At 51.9% G+C, this 17512-nt stretch overlaps 1 protein-coding gene across 1 annotated transcript; it reads right to left on the reverse strand.

Moving 5' to 3' along the window:
* Positions 1–6307: 6307 nt before the first annotated feature.
* On the reverse strand, positions 6308–8887 carry MYOD1 (myogenic differentiation 1). The gene is made up of 3 exons (XM_067751777.1): positions 8060–8887; positions 7498–7576; positions 6308–7237 (listed from the first exon to the last, which is right to left on the reverse strand). Exons 1-3 carry the CDS (start codon positions 8687–8689, stop codon positions 6987–6989), a joined length of 960 nt encoding a protein of 319 aa, XP_067607878.1. The 5' UTR covers positions 8690–8887; the 3' UTR covers positions 6308–6986.
* Positions 8888–17512: the final 8625 nt, after the last annotated feature.

Raw genomic sequence — 17512 nt, forward strand, 5'->3', positions numbered from 1 at the left:
AATGCTTCCTTGGATTAGGTCATGGTTTCTTAGATATGATGCCAAAAACACAAGCAGCAAAAGAAAAATATAGATAAATTGGACTCCAGCAACCACAAAAGACTTCTGTGCTTTAAAGGACAATATCAAGAAAGTAAAAAGACAACCCATAGGATGGAAGAAAATATTTGCAGACCATATAGCTGATAAGGGTCTAGTATCTAGAATATATAAAGAACTCTCATAACTCAACAATAAAAAGACAGATAACCTCATTTTAAAGTGGACATAGGATTTGAATAGAAATTTCTCCAAAGAAGATGTACAAATGGCCAATAAGCACATGAAAAGATGCTAACATCATTAGTCTTTAGGGAAATGCAAATTAAAACCACAATGAGATACACTTCACACCCACTAGGACTGCTAGATTAAAAAGACAAACAATAACAGTGCTGTTGAGGATGCAAAGAAATTGGAACCCTCATACATTGCTGATGGGAATGCAAAATGGTGCAGCTGCTTTGGGGAAGACTTTGGCAGTTCCTCAAAAATTTAAACATAGAGTTATGATATACCCAACAATTTCCCTTTTAGGTATATACTCAAGAGGATTAAAACCATATATTTACATGAAAAGTTGTACATGAATGTTCATAGCAGCATTATTCATAAGAGCTAAAAAAATGGAGACAAGCCAAATATCTATCACCTGATGAATGGATAAACACAATATAATGTATCCATGCAGTAGAATGTTATTCAGCTGTAATAAGGAATGAAGTACTGATACATGCTACCACATGGATGAACCTTGAACACATGCCAAGTGAAGGAGGCCATACACCAAAGGCCACATAGCGTGCGATTCCATTCATATGAAATGTCCAGAAGAGGTAAATCCACAGGGACAGAAAATAGCTGAGTTGTTGCCATGGGCTGGGGGGAGAAAAGAGAGTGGGGAGTGACTGCTAAGGGGTACGGATTTCTTTGGGGAGTAATGTTCTGGAATTTGATAGTGGTGATGGTTGCACAAAGTTGTGAATATAATACAAACCACCGAATTGGACACTTTAAAAGTGTGAGTTTTATGGTATGTAAATTATATCTCAATTTTTTTTTTAATTGGGAAAAGTTAAAGAAGGATCAGTAAACCAGAGGGCTATAAATAATTTGCTTATGCTAAGAAAAATCTGTCATGGTTCCAGCTCCCTTATCTGTAAAAGACCTATTTTGTTAGCTTTTTCTTTGAAATGCTTTGAGTTACTAAAGAATTTCAGAACTGGGACATACCTTTTTTTGTTTGTTTGTTTGTTTGTTTTGCAGTACGCGGGCCTCTCACTGCTGTGGCCTCTCCCATTGCGGAGCACAGGCTCTGGACACGCAGGCTCAGCGGCCATGGCTCACGGGCCCAGCCGCTCCGCAGCATGTGGGATCCTCCCGGACCGGGCATGAACCCGCGTTCCCTGCGTCGGCAGGCGGACTCTCAACCATTGCGCCACCAGGGAAGCCCCCGGGACATACCTTTTAAATTCACTACTTCATTACACAGAGAGAGAGCCCAAGTCCAAAAGGGTTAAATCACATTCCCAAGGTCTCAGAATTGGTTAGGGGCACAGCCAGGCCTAGATCCCAGGAATTATGTGGCCATTGACATCATCTGGGACTTACTGCCCCCTGTTACTGGGAAAGTTCTATATGAATTAAAACTCACTGTTAAATGTTGTCTAAAAAAAATTAAAAAGTTAACTACACAAAAATGACCCTGTACTGTATAAAAATGACTATTAGACAGCCTCCCATTTTTTTCCCCTTAGTACTAGTGAGTTGGGTGCAGGGGATTTAAGTGTTTTATAGATGAGAAAAAACTGAGCTAGAACCAAATTGTTTTTCCCATCATTAGCACCATCACCATGTTTGTCTTTCTCTTCCTCCTCATACCTTCTGCCTTGATAGTATGCATTATTGCAGCTTGCTCTTTTTTCTTGGCTTTTTCAGTCTTGCCTACTCCTTTCCACTTGCATCAGGCTGTATATTCTTTAAGTGCCGCTTCAATGTGATTCTAGAATATCATTCTCTATACAGAGAATTGAGAGCTAATTCAGATAGTTCAGTCTCTCCTTCCAACGTGGTTGGTCAAAACTTGTTTGATATCACTAATAATTTAGGGGATTTTCTTTCAGGCTCACCACTCTATTGGAGATGTCTATTGGAAATTGTGCCTAAAATGTACACTTTTAGGATTGTCAAATTTGGCAGAAACTCCATCAAGTTTCTTTCATCTGTGGACTGTAAGAGTTCAAGGTATATTGAGTTTTCCTGTGCGGTGACTAAACTTAAATGCTTTTAAATTGGCAGGGTTCATTTAAAAATTCTGTTGATGCTAAGGTCTCATTATAGTGGCATATTGTGAATTTTATTCTGTCTTTGTTGATGTCAGTATTTTGTGTTAGACCAGCAAAAAATTTAAATCGCTTTCCAATATGTTCATATAATTCACTCTTCTTTGTTCATTAGATTATCAAACAATGCAAGAGGCTTTTCAATAATTCCTTTAAGAAGTTATCACTTTCTTTTAATAAACTGCTTTTTGGCATGATCTAAATAGATGTTGGGGGTACAATTGTCTTCTCAATGTCAGAATCATTGTAATTTATTTCACTGTTCATTGTCATTACTTCTGTTTTATATTTCATTGATTTAAAATATATTCCACTAAACCCAAACAAGATGAATACCTTTCGAGGGGACCCCAACATGCCCGTAAATGCCACCCAACACGGGGGAGAGGTCAGAACAGAGACAATGGTCATAACCAGTTGGCTAAAATATTTTACTTTAGAAAATTTGAAAAGAAACTAGACCGTGTGAACATATCTCTAGGGCTTTTCCCAGTGCCTTAGAAGAAGCTCATGCAAGGGACAAGGACTTGAAGCTTAAACTTCCTTGGCATCAAGGTACACCAGCCTCTGGGGGTATGCTCTGGGGACATGTGTGCTCTTGTATGAGCACGTGTGTGTACAGACATGCATATGTCTCTATGGAGAGCGTGGCCCGGTGTCTCCTCAGATCCAGCCCAGGTGAAAATGGCCCCAAGAGCAGGGATGTTTCATCTACACTGCAAATGGGGTTCAGCTAGACATCCTCCCCCCTTCCCAGGCCAGGAGGGGACCTCAAATCCCATCATCCATGGGGTAGTCCAAGCTCTAGCTGCTCCCCTCCCTCCTGATGCTCTCTCCTTCCTTCCTCTGCAGAAGCTACAGGGCCTGGCAGCTGAGAGTGCAGTCTCTGGAGCCTCACTGCCTGGGTTCAAATCCTGCCTCATGATCTAAGCTGGTCCAGTTAGAGCTCTTCCCTGGAAATTTTCTAAATGGAGTTAAGCAGTGAGATCTAGGTAATCCCCTGAGTTGCTGGAAAAAAACAATATGGACTAGGAGGGAGGGAAGGCAAGCAGAGGCAAGAAGGGGGATGTGTCGAACAGCAAGAGGGGCTCCAATCCCGGCTCTCGAGGCCCATGGGTGCTGTGGTGCTTGCAGCGCTGCTCCCTTATGCGAACTGCCCTGCGTCCTTCCAACATACCCCCTGTGGGGTTTAACCTTTTTAAATTGGGTTTCTGCCCTGCACTGAGTCTGTCCCCATGACCTCTTCTTCTCCAGAGGTCTCCATCTTTATAACAGCACCATCGTCCACTGTGAAGCAAACCAGAGCCTGAAGTCACCCTCGGCCCCTCCTTTTCTCTCCCTTCCTTAGGGTCTCCATGCACAAGACTCTGTGAACAGTTCTGTAGGTTGTTCACTGAAAAAGCACACCTGGCCAAGGAGGTGGGTGGAGACTGAAGTCCAGCCTGCTCTCTGTTTGCCTAGCCATGAACCCTGGTGCAGAGCAGTGTCCTTGGGAAAGAAGGGACACCTTTTTCTAATGCACACTAGCTCCCTATAGGCTATAGTAACCCTATAGGCTGCTGGGGCCTTCTTCTTATATGTGGTTGGTTCCCTCAGCACAGAAGCTGTGCTTCCTCCTCCCTTTGCCTGATTACCGTCTCATACCTCATTATCATCTCTCACTGCGCCCTTTACTTTTCCTTATGGAGTTTCTCATCATGTATAACATCTACAAATGTATTTATTCATTTGATTCTTTGTCTAATGGCAAAGAATTTTGCCAGTGGATTTTAAGCTGTATGAGGGTAGGGACTGTGCCCTCAAGGTTCTCCATTGAACTGTCAACGCCTACACTTTATCTGGCACAACTGTCTCTACTCCTGTGCTTTCTCTCCCATCCCCAGTCACAACCCCAGTTCAGGCCATGTCATGTCTTCTCTGAGCAGCCCTGGTGGCCTCCTGACAAGTCTTCCTGTCTCAAGTCTTGTTCCCTCCTATTCATTCTGCCAGTCCAGACTGGCCTTTCTAAAATACAGATATGTTTGTATCCTTTCCTCGGTTAGATTCCTCTATGGCTCCCTATTGCCTTTGGGATAAAGCCCAAATAAGGTCCAATGTGGCCCTTTGCCCCATCTCACCTCTGGCCCCTCCCTGTGAGCACTGCTGGTCCCATGAAGGCACAGTTTGCTTTCTGTCACCACTGGGTCTTTGCCCTTTTGCTATTTCCTCAGCTTGCAGCATCCCTATTTGGCGCCTCTTTCCTTACCTATTCCTTCAAGACTCTTATTAGGGGCTGCTTGCTGTCTATACCTTCTGTTCCCACTGTGTTCCTCTGCCACATACATCCCCATTATAGCACTTAATTCATTGTGATGTAACCAGCTGCTAAAAGATCCAGTCTCCCCAAATGTCTGGGTGCTTCCCAAGGTCAGGAACTCTGTCCACCGGTCTCTGTTTTCACCCAGCATGGGACCTGGCATCTGTTGAATGAATGAATTCATGAATGAGCCCCAAACGGTCTCAAAGGAGTGTAAAGAACCCCAAGGCACATCTGGGGAAGCAGCCAGATGAAAAGCAGAGGATCATTAGTAACAGAGCAGCCCTGGGTGGCTCCCCAGGGGCCCTGCATTGGGGAGAGCAAAGGCTCTCCCAGAGCAGAGAGCAGATCCTCTGCTCTGCCTTCTGCCATTATGTCTTGCTTGCATTCCCCAGGCCCTCTCCACACCCGCCCCTCCTTGGTAAGAAGAGCCCTTGAAAGTGGGCCTGTAGGGTTTTCAGGAAAAAAACGATCTGTAGGAGTGGGATGTAAGGGGAATTGAGGTCCTAGTGACAAGTGTATGTGAATTAGGGGGTGGGGCTGGGCAGAACTTTTGCCAGGACGTCCATCCAGGGGTACCCTCTCAGAGGTACCTCTGTGTGTGTGTGTTGAGGGGGATCTATGGGCATTGTGGATGTGTTGTCTTCTTTTGTTTTGTGTGTGTGTGTGTTGGGGGGGGATCTATGGGCATTGTGGATGTGTTGTCTTCTTTTGTTTTGTGTGTGTGTGTTGGGGGGGGATCTATGGGCATTGTGGATGTGTTGTCTTCTTTTGTTTCTCAAGACACAGTTCAAATGGCGCCTCTTCCAGGAAGTCTTCCCCAGCCCCCTGGCTAAATCAATGGCCCCTCCTCTCCCCTCAGAGTGTTTATCGCTTGATAAGAGCACTGATGCCATCTGTGATGATGCAGGTTTGCACGTGCCCCTCTCCTTGCAGGCTCTGGGCTCCTGTCTTCTTATGAGATCTGGCAATGCCCGGATACTCTAAGTGCTGGCTTTCTTAGAGTGGTCGCGTCTGTGCCTGTCTGGCCTTCTGTGCATCCCCTTGTGATTACACCTATCACTGAGAGCCTGGAAGTACCCTACAGCTTACAGTGCTGCTTCACACTCATTCAGCTTTTCCTCATAATGTTGTGAGCACCTTATCACATCCTCTACCCATGAGGCTTCCGAGTCACATCTGGGGGACATGACTTTCCAGTGATCCTTCTGGACACCATACCTGGCTTCACTCTGTGTGCGTGGAGGGGCATGATGCTCAACCGTGTACGCACTTCAGAATCACCTGGGGAACTTTTGAAAAATACTAATTCCTGGCCGGGGATATCTGCGGCAGATACTTTAAATCAGAATCTCTGGGTGGTGGGACAGGCATGGATCTTTTATTAACTACTCAGATCGTTCTAACATCCATCCTGACAACGAGATGACCTGTGTGTGGTGATGTACGTCACGGTCAGAAGAACCTCCTCACATAACGGAAACATACGCACCCCTCCCTCCCCCAACTTCCTCCTTGCAATCCGTCTGCGGCCTACAGGGGTCGCTGCGGTACAGGTGGCCCAGTTTGCGGATTTCGCCCCCCTTCAAAATCCTGCCCCCAACCCTAGCGAAAGCTGGAGCCACCGCGGTATAAATTAGCGTCTTTATTTCGAACACCTGAGCGAGCGCCCGCGGCTCGCCCGCCTGCCATATAAACATACAAAGTCCCTGTCGCACCGCACACCATGCCTCAGAGATAAATACAGCCCTGGGGGCTCCTGCTCTGGCAAAGCAACTCTTATTTACAGGAATAGATTACAAAAGTATTACAAAAAGTGGTCCTGAACCGGGGGAGGGGGTGGGAGCGGTTACCTTTACAGCTGTTACACTTGGCAAGGGAGCGGCGGGAAAGAGCCGACGTCCCGAGGGCTCCCGAAAAGAGAGGCTACGCTCCTTTAAGCATCCGGGTGTCCGGGGGCGGGGCTTAGGTCTGCGTGGGTCCCACCCCCCATGGGGGAGGGGGCGAGGAAGAGGAAGGACCCGGGCCCTCATAGGTCAGCTCTGGCCCACTGAGTAACATCAAACGGCCATCGCAGCGGGTCTCAGGGAAGGGTGCTGCGTGGCAAAAAAAGGACCATGTCCTTGCCCTGGGGTGCGGAAACACACATCAGTTCCCCCGCCTCTCATACCTCCGGAGGGGTCGCTTCTAAAGCGCTGTTGGGAGGGGAGTTGGCATTTAAGCTCAATCCTTTGGGCGCGAGGGACCCTAAGGGCACCATCCCTCGGGCCAGAGGGCAGCGGCACCCCCCGAAGTGGCCGCCCAACACCTCAGAGCACCTGGTAGATCGGGTTGGGGTTCGCGCCCGCTGGGCACTGAGGGGCGGTGTCGGGGGAAGGGGTGGGGCTGCCGCGCTCGACCTCGCTCCCGGCGGCCGCCTCTTGCGGGCCTGGAGACGACGCCGGCGGCGCGTCGGCCAGCAGAAGAGCGGGCGCGGCGGGGCTCTCGGTGGAGATGCGCTCCACGATGCTGGACAGGCAGTCGAGGCTCGACACCGCAGCACTCTTCCCGGGCCGGGGTTCTGCGCGGGGAGGGGTAGATTAGTATGCAGAGGTGGAGCCGCAGACAAGTCTCCCACCTCTGGGCTCAGTGCTTTGGGGCAGACAGGAAACTGAGGACGGGCCAGATTCGGGAGGATCCCGCGAAATTTCAGGGTGAAAAAGGAGGGAAGTACATGCTTAGTATTTCATTCCCTGTACCATCTCCCAGCGAGGAGGTCCTAGGTAAAGAGAAGCCGGGGCAGCTCAAAAGGGAATGTGGGAAGGAGGCGCGAATACGCACCGTTGGGCGCCTCGCTGTAGTAGGTGCCTTCGTAGCAGTTCCGCCGCCGGGCACCGCTCGGGGGGCCGCTGTAGTCCATCTGCAAACGGCAAGGGCTACCGAGTCAGGCCCGGGAACCGCGCGGGGCTGGAGCATCACTCCCTGCAGCCGTCCCCTCTCCAACTCCTTAAGTCTCAGCCACGAGAGTTCTGGGCCCGGATCTGGCCGGGTTGGGGAGTAAGGGTGGGCAGGAGCTGTCTGCAGCATGCCGGACCAAATACAGGGCAGACAGTCACCTAGGAGCACACATCTGCATGGGATAAGCGGAGAAAACGACACGATCTTCGTGTCGGCCCAGCAGTGTTCTAATAGCGCCCCCAATCAGGTGGATCGCATCCGTCCCGTGCCCCCCCCAAAGCACTACGCCACCCCAGTGACAGCTGCCTGGGGCACCGGGGGTCCACTCCCGGGAAGGTTCCCCGCCCAACCCTCACACCAGAGGGTCCTCTACCCGCCCTCGGAAACACATTCCTGATATACCAAGAGCTGCGCTCACTTCTCTAGCCCAGCGTCCTGGCCTTACCATGCCGTCGGAGCAATTGGAGCGCGGGCTGGACGCGTCCGAGTCGCCGCTGTAGTGCTCGCCGCCGCGGCCTGGGGGCAAAGGGCCAGGCGCGTAAAAGGCAGCGGCAGCACCAGGGGGCGCGGCGTCCTGGTCGCGAAGCAGCGCCTGCAGACCTTCGATGTAGCGGATGGCGTTGCGCAGGATCTCCACCTTGGGCAGCCGCTGGTTTGGGTTGCTAGACGTGCAGCGCTTGAGCGTCTCGAAGGCCTCGTTGACTTTGCTCAGGCGGCGCCGCTCGCGCATGGTAGCGGCCTTGCGGCGGTCCGCGTTAGTGGTCTTGCGTTTGCACGCCTTGCAGGCCCACAGTAGACAGCGGCCCGCCTGGTGGTGCCCGCTGGGCGCGCGCACATGCTCATCCTCGCGCGCGCCCGGCACCGGGTGCGCGGCCGCAGGGAAGTGCGAGTGTTCCTCGGGCTTCAGGAGCGCGCCCACGTGCACGAGGCGCGGATCCAGGTCCTCGAAGAAGCGCAGGTCCGGGGAGTCGAAACACGGGTCATCATAGAAGTCGTCCGCTGTTGCAAAGTTGCACAGAGAGCCGTCGGGGCCCGTCAAGTCTACGTCGCGGATCGGCGGCGAAAGCAGCTCCATATCCCGGCGGGGGGCGGCGCAGTCCTGGCTTTGCCCAATCCCGGCGGCAGGGGTTGCCAGAAACTTTCTGCGGCTCCGGAACACCGGCAGTGCGATAGCAAAGTACTGAGGGTCTGAATGTACACCCAGCTGCCCCCCACCCTGCCCTATCCTGTCCCGCCTGACCGACGGACGGCGAGGAGAGCGGCGGCAGCGCCCTGGGACTTCCCGACCCCTAACTTCAAGCCAGGCTCCCGGGGCTATTTATCCCGTAGTAGCCTAAGGGCCCCTGAGCCGCAGCCGGCGGCTAGGGGCGGGGGCGCCCGAGGCCAATAGGAATAGAGCGGGGAGGAGCTTGGGATCCCCTGGGTGGCAGTAGGGGCCAGAGACTGGCCAGCCCCCTACCCCTTGACGCTTCCGCGCGCGCACTCCGGCCCCTCCCCAGGCAGAGAGACAGGCAGAGGCTGGCAGCCCAACGCGGCAGCACTTGACTCCCGGGCACACTCTCCAAATGTCTCCAACACCGGCCTCCTCGTGTGTCCGCGGGAAACACTGGCCGCGCGCTCACCTTTGAGCTGACTTTGGGGTCCCCTCAGTCCGCTGATTTGTGGGGGACCAAGGAGCAGGATAGGGGTAGAAATCAGATCGGGAGAGATTTGCAAAGAGACACATGGCAGTAAGGCAGAGACACACTCAAAGCTGAGATAGTGAGATGGTAAGCGGTAAACCCAAGAGGCTGAGACATTCAGAGAGCAGAACGCTAGAGTCAGAGGCAGAGAAGCGAGGAACAAGACTGAGAGTCCAAGTGGGGAAACCTGAGACTGAACGTAGCGGTCGTGTCACTTGGCCAGTTCCTGCCCCCGGAGTCAGTCAGAGGGTCGCGGGCCCAGCCCATCTCTGGTAGCTTGGAAACCCAGCTGCATCTCTATAGGAGTCGATGATTGCTGCTAAAGCTTCGTGCCAATCTCTCCAAACTCAGGTCCTGTCCCAGCCTGGAGGGAGGGAAGCCAACTCTTGCGCAATTCAACCTGCGCGCTTCCTCAGCGGGGTGTCCAGTGCGGGTCTAGGCCGAGATGTCTCTTCAGCTGGGAAGAAAAGTCCGTCTGCTTGGGGCTTGCCTCCACCTTGCGCACCGTGCTGCGCCGGGGAAGTCCACTGCGCAAAGGCCTCCAACGCCTAGAAGGCCTGAGAACCCCACGTCAGGGTGGAGTCTTTGAGAGTGGAGTTTGCAGACCGATGACTTTAACCCCACAGTTTCCCGTGTGTTTTTGTGGAAGTCACATCTCCTTCTGAACCTCAGTTTCCCCACTTTGTAAATTTGAGGATGTTCATAGCGATCTCTTAGAGAAGAGGTCCCCCAACATTTTTGGCACCAGGGACCGGTTTCGTGGAAGACAATTTTTCCAAGGAGTGGCGGGGTGGGCGGGGTCAGGCGGTAATTCGAGCGACGGGGAGTGATGGGGAGCGGCAGATGAAGCTTGGCTCGCTAGCCCGCAGCTCACCTCCTGCTGTGCGGCCGAGGCCCTAGCAGGCCACCAACCGGTGCCGTCCGCGGCCCGGGGTTGGGGGGTGGGTTAGGGACCCCTGTGAGCGATTGCGGTGGTGGTGAGAATCTAAACAGACCAAAGATGCAGAAGCCCTCAGTCCGAGGTGCACGGTTATTCCAACAAGAGGGCTGTTAGCTGGGGCAATAAGCCCTGACAGGAGCCCATGTAGTCTTAAGGCTGGGCTCCTGTGAAGGCCACAGCTGCATTTCTCCCCAGCAGACCCACTGGAGAGACTGGGAATTGGAGGAGGCAGCCACCCATGGGACTCTGGCTCCCCCACAAGCCCTGGGGTGGGCCCCCTCTCCACTCCCATAGGGTGGCTCAGCTTCTTCCTGAAACTGCAGTCCACACCTTCCTCTCAGCATTCAGGCTAGAGATTTCCCTTGGACCAGACACCCTACTGGGGCCTCTCCTCCTGGAACCCACAGGTATAAGCAAGAATGATCTTTGTCCTTTTCCCACTGCCTTCTGAAAGCTGTCCTCACTGGCCCTCTGGGCCTGTGGAGTCACTCCTTCCCTTCTCTTTTGGAGCCCTGTCATCTTCACTTCTCTGCCGCTTGTGGTAGTGCTGAAGGTCTCCCTTTCGGAAGTGCTCACCCCTCCATAACACCATCCTCATTTATTCATCAACACACATCATGGAGTGTCCACTATGTGCTAGATACGGGTCTAGGTGTTGGGGATACAGCAGTGAACACCACCAAGACCCTGCTCTCATGGTGCTTACTTTGTAGGGGAGGGTGACAGATAATAAACAAATAAGCAAGGAAGTATATGATGTCAGGAGCTTATAAGTTCTATGAAGAAAACGAAAGCAAGGCAAGGAAGCAAAGTGATGAAGATTATTCCATTATGTGGAGTGGTCAGGGAAGACCTCTCTAGCCTGATTCCATTTGAGCAGAGACCAGAATGAAGGGAGGGCAGAAGCAGATATCTGGAGTCAGATAGAGGAAAGAGCACATGCAAAGGCCCTGGGGCAGGACTGTTTGTCAGCTTTAAAGTGCAGCAAGGAGGCTGGTATGTCTGGAGCAGAATGATTAACTGGGAGAGTGGTAAGAGATGAGGTCAGAAAGGGAGCAAAGGATTTGTATTCTGAGACGGAAAGCCATCAGGGGGCTTGAACAGAAGAGAAGAATGTCACCATCTGACTTACATTTTAACAGGCGCATGCTGGTTATGGAGAGCAAGGATACAGCAGGGAGACCAAATTAGGAGGCTATTGAAATAATCCAAGTGAGTGGTGATGGTGGCTTAGATCTGGGTGGCAGCAGTGGACATGGTGAAAAGTAGTTGGATTCCAGATATGTTTTGAAAATGGAACCCACAAGATTTATTTGTGATTGGATGTAGGCAAGAGACAAAAGAGGAATTAAGGATGACTCCTGGAAGAATGGAGTTGGGGAAGAGCGAGTTTGTGGATGGCAGACCCAGAGTCCAGGTTGGCGCAAAATTTGAAATGCATTTTCAACATCCAGGTGGAGAGGTCAAGTAGGCAGGAGATTTATGAGGCTGGAGTTCCAAAGGGGAGGTCTGGGCACGTGGAAGTCCTGACCACTCAACCTCTTAAGATATCTCTCGAGTCTCTCCATCCCCACTGTCACCATCCTGGACTACACTGCCGCACTGCTGGCCTGGAAGCCCACCATAGCCTCCTAGTTCCTCTCCTCACTTTCACTCCTGTCCCAGTAGAATCCATTCACTACACAGCAGCATCCTTCTCTACAACTGCATCTGGAACCAAGATCCCCTTTGATCATTCCATGCTAGGCTGCTTTCCCTTCCTGTCTTCCGACACTCTGAGTACAATCCTGCCTCGGTGCCTTTTACTTGCTGCTTTTCTGCCGGGCTCTTCCCAAGATTGGCTGCTTTTCATATATCAGGTCTCAGCTCAAACTTGCCTCCTTGAGATGACTCTGACCATCCTCTCTATAGTAGCTGGGTCACATCACCCTGCTCATTTCCTTCTTAGCACAATCACTCTTTAATTATCTTCTTTATTAGTTTGTACATTGACTGACATAGCCCCAAGAAGTCAGGGATGCTTTGTTCACCATGGCATTTCCAAAAACCATCACAGCGGCTGTCACATAGTAGGATCTTGATAAATGTCAAAGGAATGAATGGGTGGCCTCATGGCCTTTGAATCTCTCTGCATATATTTGAACTTCTTGAAAAGTGTCATTAATGAGGATGGTTGTATTTTTTCTAAACTGGATAGTCGCATACATGATTAGACATACATGCTGGGTCACATTTGCTCTTCCCAGGCAAGACTCAGGCCCATCTGCTGGGGCACGATCTTTTACGCTGATCAAATACACATGGCCTGCTGCAATATTGTCATAGCATATCATAGCATATATCACAGCATACTATAGAAAGATTTGGTGCTTATTATAACCTTGAGCCTTTTCCTTTGACTTCTACACTCACAATGAGGAATGTGAATAGTTGTTATATGACTGATTTAGTTTGACACAAATATTTCCTCCCCCTCGTTCAAGTCTCAGCAGAATGCCTGGCACATAGTAGGTACTCAATAAATATTTCTTGGATGAATGAATCAATCAAACTCTTTCATTGAAGAGTACCCTGAGATTTCCAAGTGAGCTCTTCAAGCCGCTTATCCATGCAAATCTGGATTCTTCTCAAACTCGAGCAAGCAAGGAAAACACAGAACTATATTGGATTCTGAGACTTAAATGGTTACAACTTTGCTTTGTGTGTTTTGCATTCATAAAAACCACCTCAGGGCTGTCATCAAGGTGCCTTTACAATAAGTAAATGTTATATGTTCGAACTTACCAAACACATTTAATATTTTATCACTTGTGGCTTAGAGGTCTAAACTGCTTTGACAGTTTTTAACTTGATTTGTAGCTCTATCTTCTTTGGTAATTAGGAAGCATGGTTTTAAAATGCATACACACTCTGGTCATACGAGGCCACTTTTATATTATCCTTCCAAGTGGGATTTTGTTTGCTGCAAGGCTTCTGCTGCTTGAAGAGTTTGGGAATCACTGGACTCGGGGACCTTTACAGACCTCGCCAGGGCCCCATGCTTGCCTGGGGTCACTCTCTTGGTTGTGCCACCACCTCTTTTGGGAAAGATTGGCCAACACCAGCATCCCATCCCTGTTGCCAAAAGATCAGAGAGAAGTGTGTCCACCCCTGGACCTGGGACCATTTAGTCCTAGTGCTGGCTTGGGGGCAGGGAGGGAAAAGGACGTCAATTTTGGAAGCAGAAAGAATCCAAGCTCTTATATTGTAGAGTGGAGTCGAGAATGCCCCTCAGAGTCACAGGTGCTGGACTTGTCTTGGGAGAGGCCAATGGCAATGGACTGAAGGACTTACGGTGGGGCGTCCCCCAGCACCTCTCCTTCCATCTCAAAGCTGAGAAGAGGGGCGGGCTGGATGATCTGGGGCAGGGCACACCTCACCCCAGGCTTTGGTTCTCATCTTCACAATGAGGGGCTCCTTTGGCAGCAGGGAGGGAGGGAGGGCTCCCATCTCTCTCCACCCTTTCCAGTCCTCCTTCCTCGGTTCCCTTGGCGTGCCTGCCTGGGGCTATAAATGGAGAGCTGGCCTCTGGGCAGGAATGCAGGCCTGCCTGGGCCCCACAGAGTTGCGCGCTCAGGGAGCGGCTTGCCCCAGGGCTCCCGGCAGCCTTTATATATGTGTGTGTGTGTGTGTATATATATATATATATATAGCCTCTGGAAACCCAATCCGGCCTGCACCTGCCCCAGTCTTCAAGCACCCTGCCCTTGCCCAGGCAGGACCTGTGGACTCTTCCCTCACATTTGGCACAGGCTACATATCTAGCTGGGGGATGGGCCAGAGGGTGAAAATAGGAGTGCGACAGGTGGGGCAGGGCCAACCCCGGGTCCCCTCTCTGTCTCCAGACTTTCCCTTCCTGCCCCTGGATCCACCTCGAACACCCGCTTCTGTCTCTACCAACCTGGATATGGGTCCTGCCCTGGGGCCAGTCTGGGTTGGTCAGGAGGATAATTGACGCGGTCCTAGATTCAGGGTCAGGGTCCCAGAGTTTCTCCACAGTGGCCATACTTCCCACTTTGGGGTACTCCCCCGCCTCCCACATACAAGCAGGGCTTGGGAGTCTAGTGGATGAACTGGGAGCTGGAGAAAAGGGGTCTACGTGGAGGAGGAAGGGGACAGGGAGACAACAAATGGCACACGTACCCCCACACCTGTGGGCTGCATGGGGTGGTGTGTGCACTGTGGGGACGCGTGCCCAGTCCTATGATTCGTTCACTCATTCAGCAAATATTTATGCAGCTCACGTTCTGCGCCAGGTGCCGGAAATATAGAAGAAAACAAAACAGTCAACGTTCCCTGCCCTTGTGGAGTGGACGTTCTAACAGGTAAGACTGACAGTAAACAATAAACATACTAACAGGTAAATTATGGAGTACGTTAGGAGGCAGAGTGACATTAAAGGCAGAGCGGGGTGAGTGGAATTGGGGCACCAGGGCAGAATTAAATAGAGTGGGCAGGTTGACACAGTGACATTTGAGCAAAGAGGTGAAAGAGGCCTGGGAGCCAGCCACGTGCCCATCTGGGGAAGAACGCTCCCCGTAGAGAAAACAGATCATCACTGAGCACCTTGCCTGGGACAACTGCCGCCACCAGGACCAGAGGATTTGAAGGGGGATGAGACAGGCGTGGCTCCTGCTGTCCTAGGAGCCCTTGACTGAATGTCCACCGCTGCGTGGGCGAGCTGAGGGCACGGGGGTGGCGTGAGACAGGGCTGGAGGATGGCTTGGATGGGCGACCTGTGAGCACAGGGTGAGGTAAGGATGCAATGCTTCGTGCACACAGAAACGTGTGTACAGTGCACTGTGTGCCCAGGGGGCGGGCAGGGATCATCGGAGGTGCCGGGGGGAGCTCGGCATCACAGGAAGGGAAACCCTCACAGGCTGCATAGCCTTTCCCCCTGCCCTGCCCCTCACTCAGGTGCCATGTGCAGCTCACTGCACGCACATCTCGGCCTCTAGGCAAACCTCCCACCTCCAGGTTCCTCTCCAGGTCCTGAGAAGCCAGGGGAGGGAAATTAGCAGGAGCCCAAACTGTTTGGCCGAGGGCCACTTTAAGGACCAGTGATGCCTGGCTTCTGGAAAGACCTGAGGACTTCATTCATCCAGTCTCTCCCCTTCAAGCTTATCCTTTATGTAATTAAAGCCTTTCTCTGCCTCAGAGGTCTCTGTGGACCCAGATTCCAAGAGTCTGAAGAACAAACTCGCTCTGGTTTACTAAACTGCACGCAGTGCCGAGAGCTTAATGACTAGAAGCGCTAAGGAAGGCAGGGTTCGGAAGGTGCCAATTATTCTTCCAGCCCAAGGGCATTAGGCTGCTGGGGGGAGGAGAACTTCATGAGAGAAGAGCTCACCACCTCCACTGAACAAACTCTAAAAAAATATTTAAAAAAAAACACGCAAGTTTAACTTGCAGCATGAGGGATTTAAGTCAGACACAAGAAATAATATTACCAAAGTGTGGCATCTCCTCCAAGAGCACGTTGTCCTTGAGCTAAGATGGCATGGAGGCAGCAGGAGGAGGAGAGGGTCTCTCCAAGTCGCCCTCCGCCCTATGCACGTAAGGATTTGTGAAACTCCAGATGTCCTCTGTCCCCTCTGCCTATGACAGCCCGCAGGTGCTTGTACCGATGGTCCAGTGTGCGGGGCCGAAAAGGCACATCTCCTTGGAAGGAGCGTTTGCCCTCACTCCCATCCCTCCATGCTCCTGTGGGCACGCCTCACACTGCTCACCTCACACACCGAGGACGTCTGTCACACTGCGTGTCCTTCACACCCCATGGACCTCTCACGCTCCGTGGACACCTCACATACCCGCATACCTCATACACAGGACCTATCTTGCACACTGTGCACGCTTCTCACAACACGTCCTCCTCACACCCATTACACATCATATACGATGTACCTGGACCTCGTATATGGGTACTTCACACTGCTCCATGTACACCTCGCACACGTGTATACCTTACATGCCGTGCACACCAACCTTACAGGACACTCCTGTGTGCCACACTGCTCATATTCTGGGTCAGGTACATCTATACCTTCATCCCAGCATGAACACCCGCCTCCACGTATGTGCCTGGACGTCCCCTGCTCCACCCAGAAAAAAGATACTAAGGGGGCATATTGGCTATGGCATCCATCTTTTTCTTGCAGCTTCTAGTTTGAAAGCTGAATCTTCCTGCCTAGAGGTCAGGCCTCCCTGTAAGGGCTGAAGGAGAAGCAGCTCTGGGCTGAGGGAGAGCTAGAGATAGGGGCCTGGTGATGGGTACGGCGCATGTGGCAGGATCCAGTGGGCAGCTGTGGGGCCTGGGGAGGGGCCTCAGCTCCCCACCCCTCTCCTGTTGCCTCCTTTCTGCCTAATCAGCCCACCTGCCAGCCTGGGGGGCTCCAAGGAACTGGGATTAAGACACACACAGCCGTTGGGCTCCAGACACCAGCTGCTCCCCCGGCAGCTGCCCCATCCACACGTCTCTGAAGGGAGGTTGGATGCCTTGGGGAGGCCTGATTCTCTCCCCAAAACCTGCCCACCGCTGGCCAGTGGCACCCAGGACAGGGTTTGTCTGGCAGAAAGACAGAAGCAGAGAGCCTCATGACTGGTAGCCAGGCTGCTCAGTACATCTGTCATCTGCTTCTGTCCTACCTCCTGTTCTGCCACTTCCATGAAGCCCTCCTAGATTGTTGCTTCCCCTTTGGTTTGGGAAAGTGATTTATGACCCACGTGCCCCAACAGGCCTCCCGTCCCTCCATTCCTCCAATGTCCCATAGCACCCACTCTGGTTGCAGGCTCCGAGCCAGGCACTGCAGAAGGATCTAAGGCAGATTCAGACAGGGCCTCTGGCCTCTGCGAGCTCCATCTAGTGGGGAGAGGAAAACCCACGAATGAATCATCAAAACGCCCAGAGGGAACGGCAAACTCTCCTGTGGATACCTGTGAAGACTTCCGCAAGGAGGACGCATTGGGATCCTTCTTCTTGGGGTGTTGGAGGATGAGCAGAAGTGCCCAGGGGGAGAACTGGAGGGAAAGGCATTCCAGGCTTAGAGAACAGCCTGAGCAAAGGCCCGGAAGTTGACGACAGGCCAGAGGATGTCCCCGTGCAGCTGATACTATCTGGGGTTCCTCTGGTCGTTTGGGATCTGTGGCCTCAGACCCCCTCAGAGGGGTAAACGGGCCCTGAGGTCTGAGGTAAAGCCCACTAGTTTCCCAGGCAAGACATCGGGTTAAGTCAAGGGTA

Source organism: Pseudorca crassidens, chromosome 9 (genome assembly GCF_039906515.1).
Source record: "Pseudorca crassidens isolate mPseCra1 chromosome 9, mPseCra1.hap1, whole genome shotgun sequence".
Lineage (NCBI taxonomy): Eukaryota > Metazoa > Chordata > Mammalia > Artiodactyla > Delphinidae > Pseudorca > Pseudorca crassidens.